This window comes from Nomascus leucogenys, chromosome 9 (genome assembly GCF_006542625.1).
Source record: "Nomascus leucogenys isolate Asia chromosome 9, Asia_NLE_v1, whole genome shotgun sequence".
Lineage (NCBI taxonomy): Eukaryota > Metazoa > Chordata > Mammalia > Primates > Hylobatidae > Nomascus > Nomascus leucogenys.
The window spans coordinates 57,004,811-57,030,282 of record NC_044389.1 but is presented as its reverse complement, the minus strand read 5'-3'; the positions used below and the strand labels follow the sequence as shown (position 1 = coordinate 57,030,282).

Below are 25,472 nucleotides of genomic sequence, written 5' to 3'. Positions count from 1 at the left end.
CTCTGTTGCCCAGGCTGGAGTGCAGTGGTGTGATCTCGGCTCACTGCAACCTCCGCCTCCTGAGTTCAAGTGATTCTCCTGCCTCAGCCTCCTGAGTAGCTGGGATTACAGGCACCCACCACCACACCTGACTAATTTTTGTATTTTTAGTAGAGACAGGGTTTCACCATGCTGGACAGGCTGGTCTGGAACTCCTGACCACAGGTGATCCACCCACCTGAGCCTCCCAAAGTGCTAGGATTACAGGTGTAAGCCACTGCCCCCAGCCACCTTTCCCATCATTTCTTAATCTTAACATTTACACCTAAATCACTGCATTCATACACTTAATGATATGAACTACTCTTTCATGAATAAATATTTCACTTTTTATTGCTTTAGCAACTACTTTATGATGACAAACTGGAATAATTTGGTAGTTCCCAAAAATAATGCTACACTTTGTAAATTCAACAACTAGAATAATTCCATCTTAAAAAAATTAGATTATATCGGCTAAATATGTATCAATTTGAAAAAGTCCAACACAGCTCACATTTACTGGGCAACCACTATGTGTTAGATATTGTTCTAAGCACTTACCTAGCAAGCTTAAAAAAAAAAAAAAAACCACGCCTTTACCTGCTGTAGTCTAATGAAGATAACAACTATAAACAGGTACTATGTGCTATAACCATGGTACATTAAAGTACTCTAGAAACTTGTTAACTCTCTCTGTGAACTCAGAGATTTGGCTTTGAGTAGGGACTTGAAGCTACTTACTTCTAATTGCATAGTGTGTCAGGGTCTGATTCTGCAGATCTAAGCTTCTAACTGAGTCTAATTCTCAATTTTGGGTGGCAATTTTAAAAAGGTGAGTGATATATAAGCCAGCAGGTGTAGTACTATGAGAAACTGGAGGGATGACATTAATATTAATATAAGCTAATATTCATGTATCAGGATCTTCACACAAGATTTCCTCTTTTACTTTTTTCAAGCTCGTGTCAAGATTTCATCACCACATTCTTCACTCTCATCTCTCAGACACTATCATTCTTTCTGATATATATCACACAATCCTCCTCCTCTACTCTGAGTTCTCCTAGATCAGATTGTTTCCATATATGCTGACATTCTCATTATGACAGTGATCTAGCCCTCCCCGTTCTGGCTACCTCTGCTATTAGATCACTATTTCCTTTTTACATACCCACTGCTATTTGTATTTGTTTATTTCCCACACACAATGCATGATATGGTCATTCTGGTAATACTTTATTCCTATTGTCTGGTTATATGGGATTTCTTTTTTATATTCACTCACATTTTTTTCTATAATTTATAAATGCCTAAATTTTTTATCCCTAACTTCCACAGGTAATTATTAATTAACTGGAAATGTAGCAATCTTTAGTTATTTCTTATAAATTCTCAATTTTCTTCCCCTGAATTTCCCACTGGCTAAATATTTATTTCTTCAAGAAGACTGCAGAACTATATACAAATCTGTCTTCTACATTCAACATACTTCTGTATTTAGTAAGAGACATAAAAGGTGAAACAAAAAAGCAAGGAACAGGACTTATTCCCACTGTCTTTGTTTAAAATGTCTTCTAACTAGGATTAGGATGGTGTATGGCCAAGCTACATCTGAAGTAGCTGCTCACCTGACTGGCGCCCTCTGGTGGTAAGAAAATACCCTCAGCGGGATGCTTGTGGGACAGCCTCAACACCCACCACACCTAAGGCTTGAGTACCTCCTGGCTCCTGTCTTGTTTGTTTTATATAGGCTTGAGTCTTCCTTGTCCTTCTCTTCCTTTATTTTCCTTTTCTTTTTCTTTTCCTGTCTTCTTTTTAAATATCTGTAATCAAGGCTGATTTAGGCCTTTACAAAGAAAGCTAGAGAGGATAAACTCAAGGAAGACAACAGTGTTGGCATTATGGCATAAGCTTTGACTTAGTTACAAGAGAATATCAGTGTTTCTGGCAAGTGGATTGTGACCACCCATGTGCCATTTGTCATAATAATAAAACAAACCATGAGTAGGAAAGCATACTGAGAGATTTTTCTCCACTAGAATAAAATATTCATTCAATATAATATTTGATGTTATCTAAGGACAATTGTCAAATATTCTGTACAAGCTGTTAACATTAGTCAAATAATACCTTTTATGGATAATGTGAACTTCATTTGCCTAAGGTTAGAAATGGACAAAGATGAGCATTCAAATTCCTCTTTACTCAACAAATTCTGTATCTTGTGTGTGAACAGAAGTGTCTCTAAAAAGAAATCAGTATAATACTTATCTACATGAAGGTATCAGTGGCTGAAGCAGTATTTCACTTAATGTTGATCTGTGGTCTGAAAAAGTTTACCAACTCTCTAAACATGCCTGACTTCTGTCAACGCAGTTCAAAAATTTGCATTTGATATCACCCAAATGTAATTTTTCAGAAAAACAGGAAATGTGGTTATGTTTATCTGTACCAACTTATTGATTTTTTTTTCTGGGAAAAAGAACATTTCTATTTTTACTCTATGAGGAGCCAACTACTGTTCCTGCAGTCACATATATATTCTGGGTTCCAGAAAAGGGCCTATAGAAGAATCAGATATTTTATTAAATTTGATTGAAACTATGTGTTCAAATACAAAACAAATTAGAGCAAAATCTAGATCCATTAAATGAAATTGCAATATCCCCCTCTCTATTTCTACTTTTACACCTCTAGAGTCAGTTCTTGACACAACTGCAGACATAAGGTCTGATATGTTTTTAAAGGTGTGATCAGTCCTTTAAAACCTAAGTCAGACCATGTTGATCTGCTGTCAGCCAATCTTGGCTTATATCAAAATCCTAACCATGGCCGACAATGTCCTTCATGAGCTAACCCTGGCTACCTTCCCAACAACATTTCCTACTAGTATCCTCATAATTTATTAATATTTAATTAAAATCAGAGTAATATAATAAGCCGTCAAAGACCTGTGTTCTGGAATACATCAAGCATGCTCCTGCCTAAGGACTTTGGTGTCTGCTGTTCCCTCTGCTCGGAATGCTCTTCCCCCAGGAATGGTTCTTGATTTGTGCCTTTACTTCATACAGATCTGCTTCTGTCGGTATATCCATGGGAAGCAGAATCCACCCCATATAGTAATGAAATAATTTTTACAGCGATATATTCAGGCTAAGATAAAAACAAAAGCTGTTGCAGCTCTGAGAGATTAGAAACTGGAGGAAGCTTGTACCATTCCTAGGTCTGTAGGGGTGAGGAAATGGTGTTACTGCAGCCCAGTGAGAGCCTTAGCTGTCAGGGAAAGGATGCTGAGCAAAAGCTATCGATGCAGGAGAAAGGAGAAAGACAGTAGAAATGGAAGAGAGTAGAGAAGAAACACCATGACTTAACACTTCTCTTCTTCTCCTTCAGATATCCTACTAGTGCCAAACCTTGCTGGGAGCCAGTGTCAGAGGAACATAGGTGAGGCCATCTTCATTAGTCAGCCTCTCAGGACCAGACCAAGCAGGGAAGGGCAGACATTGGGGCTGGTGGACAAATGAAGAATGGCCAGGACAAGAACTCTACTCAAAAGGTCACCTCCCAAGAAAGATCTTCACCAATCAATCAATCAATCTAAAACAGTATCCCCAAAACACTATTCCTTCATCCAACTTCATTATAGCACTTATCATTATCTGACATTATATTTTACTGTTTATTTGCTCTCTCTCCCACTAAGATGTAAGTTCTACGAGGGCTGACATTTCATCATTTGTATCCATTGCTGTATTCCTAAAATTTAAAATAGATACTGCTGCATAGGAAGGGTCCAATATTTATTGAATGAATGAATAAATTTAGTACTGTCTTTGTTATTCAAAAGTACACGTTTAATTAAAATGAGAGTATATGATAAACTCTCAAATATCTGTAAGTGAATTATCCATACACAAGCCCCATATTCCAGCCTTTTCTATGTTCTAAAATATCTTTCTTGTCAACTTACCCTGTAGGAAAACACAAATAAATTTAAATAAATTTAATCTTATGAAATATAAGTATACATATACATATATTCCATAAAGCTTTCTTTTCTATATTTAGCTATGTTGTTTAATTTATTGAAATATTTTGATAATGTTGAAAGGGGATGATTTTTTTGTCAACCAAAATGGGGCAAAATCCAATAAACATTGACAAATAATGCTCTATGAAATCCCACTTATGTTTTCATCTATTTTGCTAATCACTGTAGTGATAAGGAACTTACTATCCCAAGAACTGGTGACTTTGAGGCAGCTTTTATTATTATAAAAGTTTGGGCTTGGGTTTTTTTCTTTATGTTAAAAAAAAAAAGTTGTTGTATCTCTTTAGGTCATGCTTTCTTTCTTCCAGACCAAACATCCTCAGTTCATCAGACCAAATTTCATATGTCATCATTTTTGGAAAGATTCTTATCCTAGATACTCTCCTTTGGACATGGTCTCATCCATCAACTTTTCCCCTAAAGTCTAGACTTCAGAACATAATTCTTCAGCCTGGCTGTGTTTAGGGCAGCATAGTGACCATCTTTTCCCCTCACCTGAACATTCTATGTTCCACGATACGACTTGAAAGTACAAGTTTTATTGTTCTCCATAGCTACAATGTATTATTTACCTGCACCAACCTTTTTCTGTAAATGCTGTTAAACCATGTTTGTCAAAGCAATTAGCAAAGTGCACATTGTTCTTGTGCTTAATCTGTCATCCCAAAAGCTGCTTGGGTTTTCCACAATGAAGTAACAAATGCTAACATAGGCACAATGGACTGATATAATGATTGCCAAGAGACAGAATCCAATCAACAGAAGTTAGTCATACATACAGCTAATTCTCTCAAAAAGCTTTCAAACATGTCAGCATTTAGGGCAGGAAGTATTCTGCTGATGACATTCCAAAAAATAACAGTCACTAAGAACTTACCTGCAGCAACTATGATAATATCTGCCAGCTGCGTATGAATCTTCAATTGTTCTTTGGGGGTATATCTGTGAGCTATTGTCACAGTTGCATCACCTGGAATACAGAAGAATTTCTATCAGTGATTACTGAACTTTTAAAAATTTTACAAATGCTCTAAATCTAGAAGAGTTTCACCTATTTCCTAAGAGTAGAAAGGCTACTTTGACATGACTAAATCACTTTGAGCACAAAAGGTAGACAAGAAAACCAAGAGGAACCAAAATATTGTACCCTTCAATTAAATGAAAGGAAAATCAAATGAGACCAAATTAGGGTAAGTGCCGATCATCACAGGAGAGCTGTAAGTAGAGTCCCTGAAACACAGAATTTGAAAATTCTGTGTTGACTGGTTAATACATTAGTATACGCGACACTCATTGTTTTCATAATGACAGGCAAACAAATACTAAAAGCAACAAGATAAGTGAACAAAAAATGGGACAATATATTGTGGGAGCACAACTGAGAGATTAATTCTGTCTTGAGAAGGTGTCTAGGAAGGATTCCTAAAGGAGGAAATACATTTTTTAGGTCTTAATGCATAAGCAGAAGTATTCTAATCAGGTAAGGAAGAAAAAGGCATTCCAAGCTAAAAGAATAGCAGGAAAAAACTAACCAACTTTGAAAGTGGGTATTTAGAAAATAGCAAAATTTTTTTGTCATAGGTTATGGTACATCACAGGAAGTTTTTATATGAAAACCTTAAGGGAGTGATGAATGAACAAGAGAGGCAAGAGATTCCAATATTTAAAGTGTGAGCCATGAAAGGAGAGTGAGGGAAAGTTGGTGATAAAGTGCAGTCTGGTAAGAATATGGCTAAGACTGCATCTTGTCTTCTCCTGGAAGATGTGCAAATGCTACACAGTTAACCAAAACAACAAAAGTTACATGATCACCATTTTTAGAAAAACTGGAAGACCTAATTTCTACAGACTCCAAAAACATGTTAAGAGTTACCAAAAGCAGCAATCAGTAGATACCATACAGGGAGAAAGTCAGCAAAGAAATGCGGAGAATGACAACATGGCCGGCAGCGGCAGATCTCTGAAATTGACTGCAAAAATACACTTCTATGAAAAGTTTATCCCAAAGTGCAAAAAAATATAGCTTTCCTAATTGGGGCAGTGAGAATAGAAATAAAGGCAGAAAAGCCTTCCGGGACCCAGTATAGTTTAGAGTGGGTGGGAACACACTTACATAGAGGGGCTATTTTAGAAGAATGCAATCTGACTCTGTGAAAGTAATAAAGGAGTCAGAAGGCTGCACAGGACCTCCTCTAACCCCCAGAAGAAGTGTCCTGTAAACAGTAGATCTAAAAACATCCAACTCATTCAATGATGAGTAATAAAAATGGATGTGACACAGCATCAATAAAAGGATATTATGCAAGGGCAAACCCAGGGGAATTTGGGGAGTGATGAAGCTATTCCGATTCTAGTGGTGCTAGACTAATTAATTTAATAGATGACTACATGCATTTGTCTAAATTAATGAAACTGCACACCAAGAGTAAATTTTACCATATGCAAATTTTTAAAAATTCAATAGAAAGATATATTTAAAAAGTGTCAGAACCAAGACAAAAGGCAAAACAAAGGCAAAAAAAATTTAAGAACTTACCAATGTTTAATGTACCAATAAACTCAATAAAAAATGTCTTGGAAAAGTTGAACATTATGACCAAATATTATATAAAAATATTTATTTATTTTTATTTGTTTTTAACTTTTAAGTTCAAGGGTACATGTGCAGGTTTGCTATATAGGCAAGCTCAAGTCACGAGGGTTTATTGTACAGATTATTTCATCACTTAAGTATGAAGCCTAGTACCCATTAATTAGTTTTCCTAATTCCCTCCCTCCTCCCAACCTCCACCCACCGGTAAGCCTCAGTGTCTGTTGTTCCCCTCTCTGTGTCCATTTGCCCTGATCATTTAGCTCCTACTTATAAGTGACAGCATGCAGTATTTGGATTTCTGTTCCTGTATTAATTTGCTAAAGATAATGGCCTCCAGCTCCATCCATGTTCCTGTAAAGGATGTGATCTCATTCTTTTTTATGGCTGCATAGTATTCCATGGTGTGTGTATGTGCGTGTGTTTGTATGTAGTGTGTGTGTAGATACACACACACACACACCACATTTTCTTTAGTCTACCGTTAATGGGCATTTAGGTTGATTTCATGTCTTTGTGACTGTGAATAGTGCTGCAATGAACGTGTGCATGTGTCTATGATAGAACAATTTATATTCCTTTGGGTGTATACCCAGTAATGGGATTGCTGGGTTGAACGGTAGCTCTGTTTTTAGGTCTCTGAGGAATTACCCTGCTGTTTTCCACAATGGTTGAACTAATTTACACTCCCATCAATGGTGTATAAACATTTTTTTTCCTCTGCAACCTCGCCATAATCTGTTATTTTTTGACTTTTTAATAATAGTCATTCTGACTGGTGTGAGATGATGGTATCTCATTGTGTATCTACAAGTGATTCATGTAAAAAAATGAGAGTAAAAGATTTTATAGCCAGTCAAATCTGCCTCCAAGATTAAAAGTTGCAAACAATTTTGAAAATGCAAGAATTCAGGAAATATTGTTCCCATAAGTCTTTCCTAAGGAACATGCTAAAAGACATAGTTTACTTAATCAAAGTATGTCTGAGGAAACTAGCAAAAGGACTGCGGAAAGTTTTGATTATAATTATAGGACCAAGACTTCCAAAAAGTGTGAGGATTGGGGTGACAAACTGCTATAGTTTGAATGTTTGTCCTCTCCCAAACTCATGTTGAAATGGAATTGCAATTGTAACAATATTAAGAGGTGGAACCTTTAAGAGGTGATTAGGACACCAGTCCTCTGCCCTCATGAATGGATTCATGCTGTTATTGCAGGAGTGGGTTCCTTCTAAATGAACAAGTTCAGCCCACTTCTGTCTTGCTCTTGCCCTTTCTTTCCATTCTGCCTTCCATCATGAGATGATGCAGTAAGAAGGCCCGCACCAGAATGCTGGCACCTTGATCTTGGACTTTCAACCTCTGTAACTGTTCAGAAATAAATTTCTATTCTTTATAAATTACCCAGTCTGTGATATTCTGCTATAGCAGAACAAAACAGACTAAAACACAGACAAATGTAAATGGTCTTTGCTTTTACTATGCAGAAATAATGCAACTACCAAAATTAGAATGAGAAAGGGCAAAGATGAGAAAGTTTGTTGACTGCCTAATATGTAATAATAGGAATCAACAAATGTTTAAAAGCTGACCAACCAGATAATCAAAGTGTAAGAATATTTAAAAGTATAAAGTAAAAAATAAAAAAATACATATTTTTTCAAATAATTTTTACTGGCAAATAGCAGGTTGGAGACAAAAGAAATGGAATGAGGGGAGAAAATAAAAACATTTTATCATTTATTTATTTTACTAGAGTATCAGTAGCCACCCTATAAATAGAGAATTAAGAGTATTATATAATGTTGTAATTATTAAGGTAACGAATACCTTCTTAAATATTTTTTTAATGCACAAAGAAAAAAACTGTAAAAAATAAAAACAATAAACAGAATAGAAAATAATATGATAGTTTTACCATATACATTTATCATAAAAACAAATATAAATTTCCCTAAGTCATTTATTTAAATGAACAATATTTTCAAATTGACTTACAAAACAAAATCTAATTATATGTTTGCTAATTCTATACAATATATATTATACACATAAACAAAGTTATTAGGAATTCAGAAATGTTGAAAGCAAACATGTAGCAGGAAAATGCCAAAAAATAATGTTTTCTGTCAAACAAAAATTCAGCACTAAATAAAACAAAGAGGCACACATTATAAAGTAAAAGAGGGATTCAAATAAAGATAGAAAAATAATAAATACATAAGAAAAAGAAATAGAATTCCTTTAAGCAGAAATTACAGGAGATATATATAGAAACAAAATATATTGTATTTGTTTAATTTATTTTTCAATAACTTTCTCAGTTCATGACAGATCAAGGATACAGAAAATGTCAATAACTTAACTAATATTATATATATGACTATATAAAACTCAGAAAACAAATAATACATTTTCTTCTCATGTGCAAATGGTATAAACTTGGTCACAAAGAAAATTTTAATTAATACCAAAAAGTAAATAATTAGACTATAATTTTATTTGATTACAACTAAATAAAATTATAATTATTGACAAAATCGGGAAAAAAAGATCCTTCATAAGGAGACCCTTTTATTGGAAGTTTTTAAAAATTCTTTTAAATAATTCTTGGGTCAAAATAAAACAAAACAACATTGCAAAATTTTTAGAAAGATTTCTAATGAAAACACTTCATATTAGATCCTATAAAATAAATATAAAGCAATGTTTAAAAAATTGTGGATAAATTATTATATCAATAAAACAGAAATAAGAAAATGAATCATTTAACTTTAGAAATTAAAGAACAATAAACAAATGAAACTAGAAAAAAACCATAAAAGTTAAAATGTATTTGATAAATCTAAAAAATCAGACTACTGTAAGAAACACTGTGATAATTCAATAAATTAATCAAGTAAAAATCAAATATACACAAGTAAATAGCTTTCATATATAACATCTTAGAAAATACACTGCAAGAAGAGGCCCCATTATAATAGCAGTACAAAAGATAAAATACTTAAAATAAGCTTAACAAAAAATGTGCAAAATCTATGTAGTAAAAGAAAATCTCCAGAATAACACCAAAAAATATAAATAAGACTAAGAAACTAGAAAGATAAACTATGCCCTTGGATAGGAATGTTTAATATCATAAAGATTAGAATTCTATCTATATTAATTACAAATATAATCAAAGTCCAATAAAAATGGACTTTTTGGAAGTATGTAATTTGATACTAAGGTTAATATAGAAAAATCAAAGATAATTAGGAAAACCTTGAAAAGGAAGAACAATGAGAGGCAACTAGCAGCCTTTTTTATTTTAGTTAGTACCACCTTCTACCCAGTTATTTACAGTAAAAGTCTAAAAGTCTCCCTTGGTTATTCTCTTTCTTTCACTCACTATAAACCCTCAAGAATGTCGAGTATATATTTACAACCATCCCAAGGTTATCAAATTATAAAGCACCCACCCATCTCTGTTTTAGTCCTGGCCTCCTACATTTGAAAAGATTCCTTAATACCTTAACAACCCACTCAAGTGTTCTCTAATTCCCAATGAGACCCTCCCAAACCCCTAACAACAACAACAAAAAATCAAAACCAAAATGAAACTGAAACTTCCCATTTCCATCAGTACTGATTATTTCATCAAGAATTTGACAGAGACATGAAATCCAGTTATTTGTACACACATATAAGTAACAATCTGTAAAGTTTCAGGCAAAAGAAAAGTGTATCAGGATAAATTTCAATCTGCATGGAAAACCCTTGTAGGTAATTTCACTCCCTTTTCAATACTATCAGGTTAACTTGATATTCCTCAGTGAGTTTGGCTGTTGATGTCCGTGGAAACTATCCAAGTCATATTTGAACTTGATTGATCAGAGTTTATGACTATACCAATACCAAACCATGGAAAGGCATTCAGCCTGTTATTCAGAAGACCTGATGATGAAGAGAGGTGAACCAAACAGCTAAAAGCAAATGTGTTCAAATAATGCCTCAGACTCTTCTGACCTTTCCTGGTGGGCACCTGGATGCCTGTTCCTGGTCCTGACACCTAGCTTTCCTATTAAACCTATTCTTATTTAACTCATCTTCCTTGGCATGTGAAAATTCTTGTCATTCCTATATTCAATTCTTATCATCCATTAATTTTCTTCAACTAATCCTCTGGCTTGCTTCACCTATTTTTTTTCTGTCTTCTCAGCTTTTTTCCAAGGGCAGCTAGTACTAGCAAGTCGCAGCAGGTACTCAGGAATGATGCATATCTCTGACCTTCAGATGACATTTTCCCACACTCACAGTTGTATCCTTCTAGACTGCATATGAGAACACTGTGGGATAGGGCCTCATTTTCTATCACACAGAACTAGATAAGCAGAGTCTATAAGTAACTATTTTGTGCCTAGTGTTTTATAATGTTTCTAAGACATAGGAAAAATAAAATACAGTTGTCCCTCAGTATCTGTCAGTATCTGAGAGGGACTGGCTCCAGGGCCCCTGCTGCACTAGCAGATACTAAAATCCACAAATGCTCCAGTTTCTGATATAAAATAATATAGTATTTGCATATAATCTATGCATATCCTCCTATATACTTTAAATCATCTTTAGATTACTTATTACTTATCACTTAGGTATAAGTAATACCTAATACAATGTAAATGCTATGTAAATAGTTTTATACTATTTTTTATATTATTTTTGTTGTTATTTATATTATTTTTTTCTAAATATTTTTAATCACAGATAGTTGAATCCACAGATCTGGAACCCACAGATACACAGGGCTTCTGTACTTAGACTCTATCTTCTAGAATCTTAGAGTTTTCTTAGAAATTAGTAATTAATAGGTAGACAAGATATGTTTTTTATTGCGTAAAAATCTAGATTCAACCAAGAATTATCAACTAGGACCCACCTGAGCAGTTTTCTAGGATATCATTACCTCTGTAGTTTATGCAAAATAACATATTGTAGCAAACAGTTGTTAGTAATTAGCACAGAATGCCAATTTGAAGCAAATAATATTTGCTATTTAAAAAAAAAACAAAGCTAGAACAAACAGCACAACGTGCTTCATTTGTTAGCATCATTTTTTTTGGTGGCGGGGGGGGCAGGGCTTGAAATTACCTTAATGAGGAATTCACTGTTCTTGGACATTTCCGGGCCATTCCCTACCTTCATTTATTCAATAATCAATAAATGATCCTATAAATCCCTTAAACAGGATTCTCTGGTTGTGTCTTGGCCGCACCCTTGCAAAACTTGCATACACTTTTTCAGTGGCTCTCTAGCCTCACTCTGAGCAGAATGAAATAGTTATTTGCTGAGTAAGCTAAAAAACCAGACCCTATGGAATGTTCCTGGTAAGACTGGCAATGAGTAGCACTGTCCAGGTGCCAGCTTTCAACTCTGGATTCTGTGTCTTTTACTCCTATAGTAAGACGTTTTCCTCTGCAACTCTACAGCCATCACTGAAAACATGATTCTTCTGTTTTACTTATAAAAAGATTTCACAAGCATTCTAACTATTGTCTCTGGAAAATAATTCATTTTATTGAAGAATAAAGAACTAAAAATCATGACTAAAAAAAAATTTATAGAAAGCATACCAGAATCATGCTAGGCAATGAGAAAACACAATTCTCTATTCTCATATGGAAAGCAGGTACACAAATAAGAATCATAATACAGTGTGCTAGGTTCCACGTTAGAAGGAGGTAGAAGTTACAGTGTTGTCAAGAGCATCATTATTTACTCCATCTGAAAAGGTGAGAAGGGCATGGGGCAGTTGAAGGTGTCAGAGAAGACAGATTGTTAATGTGAGTACAAATTTCTTTTGCTTCTGCTTCAATTCCCCTTTAAATATGCTTTTTGTATCCTTTCCCATTGATAAACCACTTTCCAGAAAAATATGAGGAGAGCATATTACTTAGTCTTGACTAAGAAATTTTATGATAAGAGCTAAAGTCTACCTTTTTGCTGCTTCTACCATGATTCTAGATCTGTCTTCAAAAGAAACACAAAATAAGTCTCAACTTCCTTTTCTATGAGGCAAATCTTCAAACACCTGCCTGATCCTGAATCAGCAGGTAAAGCAAAATGGCAAACCAATCTGAGCTAGAACCTCACATGTAGAGTTTTGCTTTGTCACTTTCTCGGGATACGGAAAATCTGAGTCATTCCCAATATATTAGTTCATATCACGGTGTGGTTTAAAGGAGAAATCACTGAGAGAAAATCACAGGAAGGAAAACTCAGTAATCATGCACAGAACAGCAATGGTAAAAAAGAAGCCTGAGTTCTGTTTTAGACAAATGAAGCCAAAAGATTCTAGATTTGAAAATTTCTTTATCTCTGCAAGCTACTATTGCATCTTTAAGCAATGAATATGTTAATTATAAAAACAAACTAAAAATAATCTTTCTACTGAGAAACTCTATAGACACTATAGAGGGGCAACCTAGGTGACATTTGGACAAAAACCTGAAGGAAGTGAGGAAATACATTATGTAAGTAACTTGGGGAAAAAAGCATTCCAGGAAGAAAGGAAACCAGGTGAAAAGACACTGAGACATAAGCACATAAGACATATTCCAGGAAAGCAGATATGGCTGGGGCAGGGGGCAGTGATGGGGCATGAGAATGGTAGGAAGTGGGTTAGGAGATATAGCCCAGGGACAGATCATATAAGGTCTTGCATATCATGGTAGGGAGCCTGGATGTTATTCTGGTGTCATGTTGTCATAGGTGTTACAGGAAGACATGGGTGATCAAGACCTACGATGTGGAAAACAGACTGTGAATGAAAGATGGGACAAGGGTGGATGCAGGGAAACTAGGTTCATAAATATTTCAGTGTTCCAAGTGAGAAATAGAAGTTATCTTAACTAGGATCTTATTAGTCCAGGTAGTGATATGACAGGCATGTTTTACACAGATTGCTAATGTTAGACAAAGGATGTGAGAGAAAGAGAGAAGTCAAGGATTGACTGATAAATCAGAAAAATTGATGGTACCACTCATTAAGATGGTGAAAACTAAGGGGAGTAAAATTAGGAGTGAAGGTTTGCATATAAGATTGAAATGGGTATTAGATATGCAACTGGAGTTCTCAAGTGCATAGTGGTTATATGGTCTAAAGTATACAGGAGATAGAAATGATATTTAAAGCTATAGGGCTGCAAAGGCCCACTGAGGGACTGGCTATGAATAAAAAAGTCCTGGTGTCATTCCAATGTTTCCTTGAGAAATCATTCTCAACACTGACCACACTGGGGTTTTTCCATGGAGCCTTCTAAAATATACTTGCTGACACTCAGGTTCTACTTCTAACGATTCTGATTTAATTTTTATCTGTGTTGGGCATAGGCAGCTCTGTTTTTAAAGCCTCCTGATGATTCTAGTGGGCAGCTAAAGTTGAGAACTGCTGGCTTAAAAGTTGGGAGGAAAAGAATGTCCCAGAAATGGAGAATGAGAAGAAATGTTTAGTGAGGTAAGAGTAATGTTGCCAATGGTAGCTTTAATCTATGCTTAAATGATAAAGGAAATTGCCCTATAAAATGTGGCCCTTTTGTTAACAAGCATTTTATGAATATTATTCAATTTATTTTACAGTTTTCTGTTTATAAAAACCCTCAGGAGAAATACTTTAGTTTTAATATTAGAAAAATGTTTTATTTTTATTGAGCACATGTTTCTTTTTAATCTTAAAGACAATTCATTGGATTACTGTCATTTTTTTTTCCTGCTAACAAGCTCTCAGGATAAAATTAGTGAGCCAATCATAGCACATCTAGTTCAAACTCAATTAAATAAATTCATCAAATGTACATTCAGCTCCATTATATAAAATGCAGTATGCTTGACAGTAGGAATATATCCATGCAGACCTAATAATATGCGTATCTTTAGTAAAAGTCTTTGGCTCTATTTTTAGTTCCAGCCCTCTCCTCCCCTTTTTCTTCACTATTCTCATTTGCATTGTGTTTTATACATTGGTATGTGCTCATGAGGATGGAATTTTTAGTTTTAAGTTAAGAATAGTAACAAGAAGGTGACTGCCAAGATGGCCAAATAGGAGCAGCTCCAGTCTGCAGCTCCCAGCGAGATCAATGCAGAAGGTGGGTGATTTCTGCATTTCCAACTAAAGTACCTGGCTCATCTTATTGGGACTGGTTAGACAGTGGGTGCAGCCCATGGAGGGCGAACCGAAGCAGGGTGGGGCATCACCTCACTCAGGAAGCACAAGGGGTAGACGAATTCCCTCCCCTAGCCAAGGGAAGCCGTGAGAAACTGTGATGTGAGGGACGGTGCATTCCAGCCCAGATACTGTGCTTTTCCCACAGTCTTCGCAACCTGCAGACCAGGAGATTCCCTTGGGTGCCTACACCACTAGGGCCCTGGGTTTCAAGCACAAAACTGGGTGGCTGTTTGTGCAGACACCGAGCTAGCTGCAGGAGTTTTTTTCTTATATCCCAGTGTCACTTGGAACATCAGCGAGACAGAACCATTCACTCTGGGGGGCTGAAGCCAGGGAGCCAAGTGGTCTAGTTCAGCGGATCCCACCCTACAGAGCCCAGCAAGCTAAGATCCACTAGCTTGAAATTCTCACTGCCAGCATAGCAGTCTGAAGTCGACCTGGGATGCTCGAGCTTGTTCGGGGTGGCAGGGGGGCAGTCCACCACTACTGAGGCTTGAGAAGGCGGTTTTCCCCTCACAGTGTAAACAAAGCCACCAGGAAGTTTGAAGGAGGCAGATCCAACAAAGCTGCTGTAGCCAGACTGTCTCACTAGATTCCTCCTCACTGGGCAAGGCATCTCTGAAAGAAAGGCAGCAGCCCCTGTCAGGGGCTTATAGACAAAACTCTCATTCCCTAGGACAGAGCACCTTGGGGAAGTGGCGGCTGTGGGCACAGCTTCAGCAGACAAACATTCCTGCCTGCCAGCTCTTAAGAGAGCAGTGGATCTCCCAGCACAGCATTCGAGCTCTGCTAAGGGACAGACTGCCTCCTCAAGTGGATCCCTGACCCCCGTGCCTCCTGACTGGGAGACATCTCCCAGCAGGGGTCAATAGACATCTCATACAGGAGAGCTCTGGCTGGCATCTGGCGGGGGCCCCTCTGGGATGAAGCTTCCAGAGGAAAGAACAGGCAGCAATCTTTGCTGTTCCGCAGCCTCCACTGGTGATACCCAGGCAAAGAGGGATTGGAGTGGACCTCCAGCAAACTCCAGCAGACCTGCAGCAGAGGGGCCTGTTAGAAGGAAAACTACCAAACAGAAAAGAGTAGCATCAACATCAACAAAAAGGACATCCACACAAAAACCCCATCCAAAGGACACCAACATCAAAGACCAAAGGTAAATGAATCCACGAAGATGAGGAAAAACCAGCACAAAAAGGCTGAAAATTCCAAAAACCAGAACGTCTCTTCTACTCCAAAGGATCACAATTCCTCACCACTAAGGGAACAAAACTAGATGAAGGATGAGTTTGATGAATTGACAGAAGTAGGCTTCAGAAGGTGAGTAATAACAAACTCTTCTGAGCTAAAGGAGCATGTTCTGACCCAATGCAAGGAAAATAAGAACCTTGAAAAGAGGTTACAGGAATTGCTAACTAGAATAACCAGTTTAGAGACAAACATAAATGACCTGATGGAGCTGAAAAACATGGCACGAGAACTTTGTGAACCATACACAAGAATCAATAGCAGAATTGATCAAGTGGAAGAAAGGATATTAGACACTGAAGATCAACTTAATTAAATAAAGCAAGAAGACAAGATTAGAGAAAAAAGAATGAAAAGGAAGGAACAAAGCCTCCAAGAAATATGGGACTATGTGAAAAGACCAAACCTATGTTTGACTGGTGTACCTAAAAGTGACAGAGAGAATGGAACCAAGTTGGAAAACACTCTTCAGGATATTATCCAGGAGAACTTCCCCAACCTAGCAAGACAAGCCAACATTCAAATTCAGGAAACACAGAGAACACCATAAAGATACTCCATGAGAAGAGCAACACCAAGACACATAACCATCACATTCACCAAGGTTAAAATGAAGGAAAAAATGTTAAGGGCAGACAGAGAGAAAGGTTGGGTTACCCACAAAGGCACAAAAGGAAGCCCATCAGACTAACAACAGATGTCTCTGCAGAAACACTACAGGCCAGAAGAGAGTAGGGGCAAATATTCAACATTCTTACAGAAAAAAATTTTCAATCCAGAATTTCATATCCAGCCAAACTAAGCTTCATAAGAGAAGGAGAAATAAAATCCTTTACAGACAAGCAAATGCTGAGAGATTTTGTCACCACCAGGCCTGCCTTACAAGAGCTCCTGAAGAAAGCACTAAATATGGAAAGTAAAACCCAATATCACCCACTGCAAAAACACACCAAATTGTAAAGACCATGGAAACTATTAAGAAACTGCATCAACTAATGGGGCAAAATAACGAGCTAGCATCATTAATGACAGGATCAAATTCACACATAACAATATTAAACTTAAATGTAAACGGGCTAAATGCCCCAATTAAAAGGCAAACACTGGCAAATTGGATAAAGAGTCAAGACCCATCAGTGTGCTGTATTCAGGAGACCCATCTCAAGTGCAAAGACACAAATAGTCTCAAAATAAAAGGATGGAGGAATATTTACAAAGCAAATGGAAAGCAAAAAAAAAGCAGGGGTTGCAATCCTAGTCTCCGATAAAACAGACTTTAAACCAACAAAGATCACAAAAGACAAAGAAGGGCATTACATAATGGCAAAGGGATCAATGAAACAAGAAGAGCTAACTATCCTAAATATATATGTACCCAATACAGGAGCACACAGATTCATAAGCAAGTTTTTAGAGACCTACAGAGAGAGTTAGACTCCCACACAATAATAGTGGGAGACTTTACACCACACTGTCAATATTAGACAGATCAATGAGACAAAAAATTAACAAGGATGTTTGGACTTGAACTCAGCTCTGGACCAAGCAGACCTAATAGACATCTACAAAACTCTCCACCCCAGATCAACAGAATATACATTCTTCTCGACACCACATCACACTTATTCTAAAATTGAGCACATAATTGGAAGTAAAACACTCCTCAGCAAATATAAAAGAATGGAAATCATAAAAAACTGCATCTCAGACCCCAGTGCAATCAAATTAGAACTCAGGATTAAGAAACTCACTCAAAAACATACAACTACATGAAAACTGAACAATCTGCTCCTGGATGACTACTGGGTAAATAACGAAATTAAGGTAGAAATAAATAAGTTATTTGAAATCAATGAGAACAAAGACACAATGTACCAGAGTCTCTGGGACACAACTAATGCGGTCTTTAGAGAAAAATTTATAGCACTAAATGCCCACAGAAGAAGGCGGGACAGATCTAAAATCGACACCCTAACATCACAATTAAAATAACTAGAGAAGCAACAATAAACAAATTCAAATGCTAGCCGAAGACAAGAAATAACTAAGATCAGAGCAGAACTGAAGGAGACAGAGACAAAAAACGCTTCAAAAAATCAAAGAATGCAGGAGATGTTTTATTTATTTTTTTTAAGATTAACAAAATAGATTGACCACTAGCCAGACTAATAAAGAAGCAAAGAGAGAAGAATCAAATAGATACAACAAAAAATGATAAAGGGGATATCACCACTGATCCCACAGAAATAGAAACTAGCAGAAGAATATACTATGAAAGCCTCTACACAAATAAACTAGAAAAATCTAGAAGAAATGGATATATTCCTGGACACATACACCCTCCCAACACTAAACCAGGAAGAAGCCAAATCCCTGAATAGACCAATAACAAGTTCTGAAACTGACGCAGTAATTAATAGCGTACCAACCAAAAAAAAAAAAAAAAAAAAAAAACAGGACCAGATGGATTCATAGTCGAATTCTACCATAAGTACAAAGAGGAGCTGGTATCATTCCTTCTGAAACTATTCCACATAATAGAAAAAGGGGGACTCTTCCCTAACTCATTTTATGAGGCCAGCATCATCCTGATACCAAAACCTGGCAGAGACACAACAAAAAAAGATAATTTCAGGCCAACATCCCTGATTAACATCAAAGTGAAAGTCCTCAGTAAAATACTGGCAAACAAAATCCAGCAGCACATGAAAAAGCTTATCCAGCATAATCAAGTTGGCTTCATCCCTGGGATGCAAGGCTGATTCAATATATGCAAATCAACAAACAGAATCCATCACATAAACAGAACCAAAGACAAAAACCACATGATTATCTCAATAGATGCAGAAAAGGCCTTCAATAAAATTCAACACCCCTTCATGCTAAACACTCTCAATAAACTAAATAGTGATGGAACATATCTCAAAATAATAAGAGCTATTTATGACAAACCCATAGCCAATATCATAGTGATTGGGCAAAAGTTGGAAATCTTCCCCTTGAAAACCGGCATAAGACAAGGATCCCCTCCTCTCACCATTCCTATTCAATATAATATTGCAAGTCCTGGCCAGGGCAATCAGGCAAGAGAAAAAAATAAAGGGTATTCAAATAGGAAGAGAGGAAGTCAAATTGTCTCTGCTTGCAGATGACATGATTGTATATTTAGAAAACCCTGTCACCACAGCCCAAAATCTCCTTAAGCTGATGAGCAACTTCAGCAAAGTCTCAGGACACAAAATCAATGTGGAAAAATAACAAGCATTCCTATACACCAATAACAGAAAAACAGCCAAATCATAAGAGAACTCCCATTGACAACTGCTTCAAAGAGAATAAAATACCTAGGAATACAACTTAAAGGGATATGAAGGACCTCTTCAAGGAGAACTACAAACCACTGCTCAAGGAAATAAGTGAGGACACAAACAAATGGAAAAATATTCCATGCTCATGGACAGGAAGAATCAATATCATGAAAATGGCCATACTGCCCAAAGTAATTTAAAGAGTCAATGCTATCCCCATCAAGCTACCACTGACTTTCTTCACAAAATTAGAAAAAAACATATTTCATATGGAACCAACAAAAAGCCCGTATAGCGAAGACAATCCTAAACAAAAAGAACAAAGCTAGAGGCATCATGCTACCTGTCTTCAAACCATACTACAAGGCCGCAGTAATCAAAACAGCATGGTACTGGTACCAAAACAGATATATAGACCAATGGAATAGAACAGAGGCCTCAGAAATACCACAACATATCTACAACCATCTGATCTATGACAAACCTGACACAAAAAAAGTAATGGGGAAAGGATTCCCTATTTAATCAATGGTGTTGGGAAAACTGGCTAGCCATATGCAGAACACTGAAACTGGAACCTTTCCTTACATCTCATACAAAAATTAACTCAAGATGGATTAAAGAATTCTACCAGAGGTACAAGGAGGAACTGGTACCATTCCTTCTGAAACTATTCCAATCAATAGAAAAAGAGGGAATCCTCCCTAACTCATTTTATGAGGCCAGCATCATCCTAATACCAAAGCCTGGCAAAGACAAAACCAAAAAAGAGAATTTTAGATCAATATCCTTGATGAACATTGATGCAGAAATCCTCAAAAAAATACTGGCAAACCGAATCCAACAGCACATCAAAAAGCTTATCCACCATGATCAAGTGGGCTTCATCCCTGGGATGCAAGGCTGGTTCAACATACGCAAATCAATATATGTAATCCAGCATATAAACACAACCAAAGACAAAAGCCACATGATTATCTCAATAGATGCAGAAAAGGCCTTTAACAAAATTCAACAACGCTTCACGCTAAAAACTCTCAATAAATTAGGTATTGATGGGACATATCTCAAAATAATAAGAGCTATCTATGACAAACCCACAGCCAATATCATACTGAATGGGCAAAAACTGGAAGCATTCCCTTTGAAAACTGGCACAAGACAGGGATGCCCTCTCTCACCACTCCTATTCAACATAGTGTTGCAGGGCAATTAGGCAGGAGAAGGAAATAAAGGGTATTCAATTAGGAAAAGAGGAAGTCAAATTGTCCCTGTTTACAGATGACATGATTGTATATCTAGAAAACCCCATTGTCTCAGCCCAAAATCTCAAGCTGATTAGCAACTTCAGCAAAGTCTCAGGATACAAAATCAATGTACAAAAATCACAAGCATTCTTATACACCAATAACAGACAAACAGAAAGCCAAATCATGAGTGAACTCCCATTCACAATTGCTTCAAAGAGAATAAAATACCTAGGAATCCAACTTACAAGGGATGTGAAGGACCCCTTCAAGGAACTACAAACCACTGCTCAATTAAATAAAAGAAGATACAAACAAATGGAAGAACATTCCATGCTCATGGGTTGGAAGAATCAATATCGTGAAAATGGCCATACTGCCCAAGGTAATTTATAGATTCAATGCCATCCCCATCAAGCTACCAATGACTTTCTTCACAGAATTGGAAAAAACTACTTTAAAGTTCACATGGAACCAAAAAAAAGCCCGCATCGCCAAGTCAATCCTAAGCCAAAAGAACAAAGCTGGAGGCATCACGCTACCTGACTTCAAACTATACTACAAGGCTACAGTAACCAAAACAGCACGGTACTGGTACCAAAACAGAGACATAGATCAATGGAACAGACCGGAGCCCTCAGAAATAATGCCATATATCTACAACTATCTGATCTTTGACAAACCTGACAAAAACAAGAAATGGGGAAAAGATTTTCTATTTAATAAATGATGCTGGGAAAACTGGCTAGCCATATGTAGAAAGCTGAAACTGGATCCCTTCCTTACACCTTATAGAAAAATTAATTCAATATGGATTAAAGACTTAAAGGTTAGACCTAAAACCACAAAAACCCTAGAAGAAAACCTGGGCATTACCATTCAGGACATAGGCATGGGCAAGGACTTCATGTCTAAAACACCAAAAGCAATGGCAACAAAAGCCAAAATTGACAAATGGGATCTAATTAAACTAAAGGGCTTCTGCACAGCAAAAGAAACTACCATCACAGTGAACAGGCAATCTAGAAAATGGGAGAAAATTTTCGCAATCTACTCATCTGACAAAGGGTTAATATCCAGAATCTACAGTGAACTCAAACAAATGTACAGGAAAAAAACAAACAACCCCATCAAAAAGTGGGCGAAGGATATGAACAGACACTTCTCAAAAGAAGACATTCATGCAGCCAAAAAACACATGAAAAAATGCTCATCATCACTGGCCATCAGAGAAATGTAAATCAAAACCACAATGAGATACCATCTGACACCAGTTAGAATGGCGATCATTAAAAAGTCACGAAACAACAGGTGCTGGAGAGGATGTGGAGAAATAGGAACACTTTTACATTGTTGGTAGGACTGTAAACTAGTTCAACCACTGTGGAATTCAGTGTGGTGATTCCTCAGGGATCTAGAACTAGAAATACCATTTGACCCAGCCATCCCATTACTGGGTATATACCCAATGGATTATAAATCATGCTGCTATAAAGACACATGCACACGTATGTTTATTGTGGCACTATTCACAATAGCAAAGACTTGGAACCAACCCAAATGTCCAACAACAATAGACTGGATTAAGAAAATGTGGCACACATACACCACGGAATACGATGCAGACATAAAAAATGATGAGTTCATGTCCTTTGTAGGGACATGGATGAAACTGGAAATCATCATTCTCAGTAAACTATCTATCACAAGGACAAAAAACCAAACACCGCATGTTCTCACTCATAGGTGGGAATTGAACAATGAGAACACATGGACACAGGAAGGGGAACATCACACTGCGGGGACTGTTGTGGGGTGGGGGGAGCGGGGAGGGACAGCATTAGGAGATATACCTAATGCTAAATGATGAGTTAATGGGTGCAGCAAAACAACATGGCACATGGATACACATGTAACAAACCTGCACATTGTGCACATGTACCCTAAAACTTAAAGTATAATAATAATAAAATAAAATAAATTAAAAAAGACTTAAACAAAAGGCCTAAAACCATAAAAGCCCTCGAAGAAAACCTAGGAAATACCATTCAGGAGATAGGCATGGGCAATATCTTCGTGACTGAAACATCAAAAGCAATGGCAACAAAAGCCAACATTGACAAATGGGATCTAATTAAACTAAAGAGCTTCTGCACAGCAAAAGAAACTGTCATCAGAGTGAACAGGCAACCTACAGAATGGGAGAAAAAGTTTGCAATCTATCCACCTGGCAAAGGGCTAATATCCAGAATCTACAAGAAACTTAAACAAATTTACAAGAAAGGAAAAACAAGCCCATCAAAAAGTAGGTGAAGGATATGAACAGACACTTCTTAAAAGAAGACATTTATGCAGCCAACAAACATATCTAAAAAAGCTCATCATCACTGGTAATTAGAGAAATGCAAATCAAAACCACAATGAGATACCAATCTCATGCCAGTTAGAATGGCAATCATCAAAAAGTCAGGAAACAACAGATGCTGGAGAGGATGTGGAGAAATAGGAATGCTTTTACATTGTTGGTGGGAGTGTAAATTAGTTCAACCATTGTGGAAGACAGTGTGGCAATTCCTCAAAGATCTAGGACCAGAAATACCATTTGACCCAGCAATCCCATTACTGGGTATATACACAAAGAATAATAAATCATTCTATTATAAAGACACATGCACACATATGTTTATTGCAGCACTATTCACAATAGCAAAGACTTGGAACCCACCCAAATGCCCATCAATGATACACTGGATTAAGAAAATGTGGCACATATACACCATGGAATACTATGCCCCCATAAAAAAGAATGAGTTCATGCTCTTTGCAGGGACATGGATGAAGCTAGAAACCATCATTCTCAGTAAACTAACACAGGAACAGAAGGCCAAACACTGCATGTTCCCACTCGTAAGTGGGAGCTGAACAATGAGAACACATGGACACAGGGAGGGGAACATCACACACACCTGGGCCTGTTGGGTGGTGGGGAGCAAGGGGAAGGATAACATTAGGAGTAATACCTACGGTAGATGACAGGTTGATGGGTGCAGCAAACCACCATGGTACATGTATACCTATGTAACAAACCTGCACGTTCTGCACATGTATCCCAGAACTTAAACATTTTTCTTGTTTTGTTTTGTTTTTTATTTTTTAACCAGTCAGGCTTTTGGCCTCACTCACCCTGTGCAAACTGGTAAAAGGTCTAGGATTTTTGAGCTGTCCTTGCCCCAACTTGTTTTGTTTTGATACATGTTTTCTAATAATCCAGTTTGTCTCTTCCCACCTGCAGGCCATCAAACTCCAAACGGTCACGCAACTGGAGCCTCAGACAATGGTCCCTTCTGCTGGGGACCCTTAGATAGGCTTCTGAGGGAGACTGGACTGATATTTCCCCAAAACAGCACCCCCTGTCAGCAGCAAGCAGTTAAGATTGGTCTTTGTCCTTATCACTATCCTTATTCTAATGGCAGTTAGATGTACTTCTTTAGAGGGCGAAATGAGACAGCCAAGCAAAAAGGGCTCCTTGGAGAACCTCTGACTGGGCAGCGCTCTGAGAGAATGGGTTGGAGCCATGGAAATTCATGCCATTTACCATGGTAGAAGCCTGGCCTCTCCTGTTCCTGGGTGGTAATCTGGGATTCAATTGCTGAGATTTGGGCCTGTTAACCGGAATCCTTCCCACTTTGCTGAGTTTTTCCTTTTCACCTAATAAATTCCATTTTTCTCACCCTTTTATGTGTCCACAAACCTAATTTTTCCTGGTCGTGTGACAAGAACTTGGCTTTTAGCTGAACTAAGAAAAATATCCTACAATACTATGAGGTCATGGAGAAAGAGAGGAATTGAAAGAAAAAGATTTGGACTTCACTCTCCATTTAAAATAAGCTTCACTGTTCTTTTCAACATTGTGATAGTCCCAGTTGTCTGATAATAATATGTAATTTCCAAGTGCAGTGCTGTGCAGATACTAAATGGCTGAATTTAGAAGACACTGAAAATGAAACAGTGCTCCTATTATTCAATTTAGAAAATGAGAATAGAACTATCATTTGCTCTTTTCTACAGTCTTCCACTACTCAAATTCAAATATGTAATTCAGTAAAGTCTAATCAATGTAGAGACATCACAAAACATAATATCCCCAACATCTTTTCCTTCTAAGCTGGGGGTAGTGGGATGAGAGTGGCAGAGACTAAATACCTGCCATCCTCTGCCCCAGTTAGACAATGGTTCCTTCCCCAGAGGCAGCAAACATCCCAAGCCACTCCACTGCCAGTAAGACTAAGAGTGTCAGTCTCATTGGTGTGATCACTTTGCATGACTCCTGCATTCCTAGGCGTTTCTATTTGGCTCCTCTCTTTGAAACCTAAAAGAGCTTGGCTCAACCTGCCACCAGGCTGAGCTTAATCACACATACCACTCACATCACGTTGCACTGCCTCAAGCATCCACTACTGTGTTATTATGTCCTGTAGGTGGGAGATAAAACTTCCAGGCTGTCAAAAACAAAAAAAAAAAGTTCTTTTTCACAACTGAGGTTAATTCTCACAAAGGGAAGGCATTCAACTGGCAACAATTATTGTCATTTTCCATTTAGATAGGGTGCCTCTGGAAGAAAAACTACCTGAGATACAGTAAGTTGCTGCAGCAGCACAGCTTAAGTGTGAAAAGTGAATGCCAATGCAGAGGCAGTGCCTTCAGAAAACACCCACTGTAAAGATGAATCCTGATGATTCAGACTGTCAACTTCTGGAGAGACAGGACTAAGTCTTTTTCTGTGGGATGCAGTTGTATCCCACAGTGTT

The 25,472-nt window shown here is 37.2% G+C and overlaps 1 protein-coding gene across 4 annotated transcripts in view; it reads right to left on the bottom strand.

The window, feature by feature from the left end:
* MTHFD2L (methylenetetrahydrofolate dehydrogenase (NADP+ dependent) 2 like) overlaps positions 1 to 25,472 on the bottom strand; it is a 181,039-nt gene that overhangs the window by 74,171 nt on the left and 81,396 nt on the right. For all 4 annotated transcript variants that reach the window (XM_030818984.1, XM_030818985.1, XM_030818986.1 and 1 more), the window contains one exon: positions 4,950 to 5,042. In XM_030818984.1, the coding sequence (XP_030674844.1) occupies positions 4,950 to 5,042 (93 nt within the window). The remainder of the gene's footprint in view (positions 1 to 4,949; positions 5,043 to 25,472) is intronic.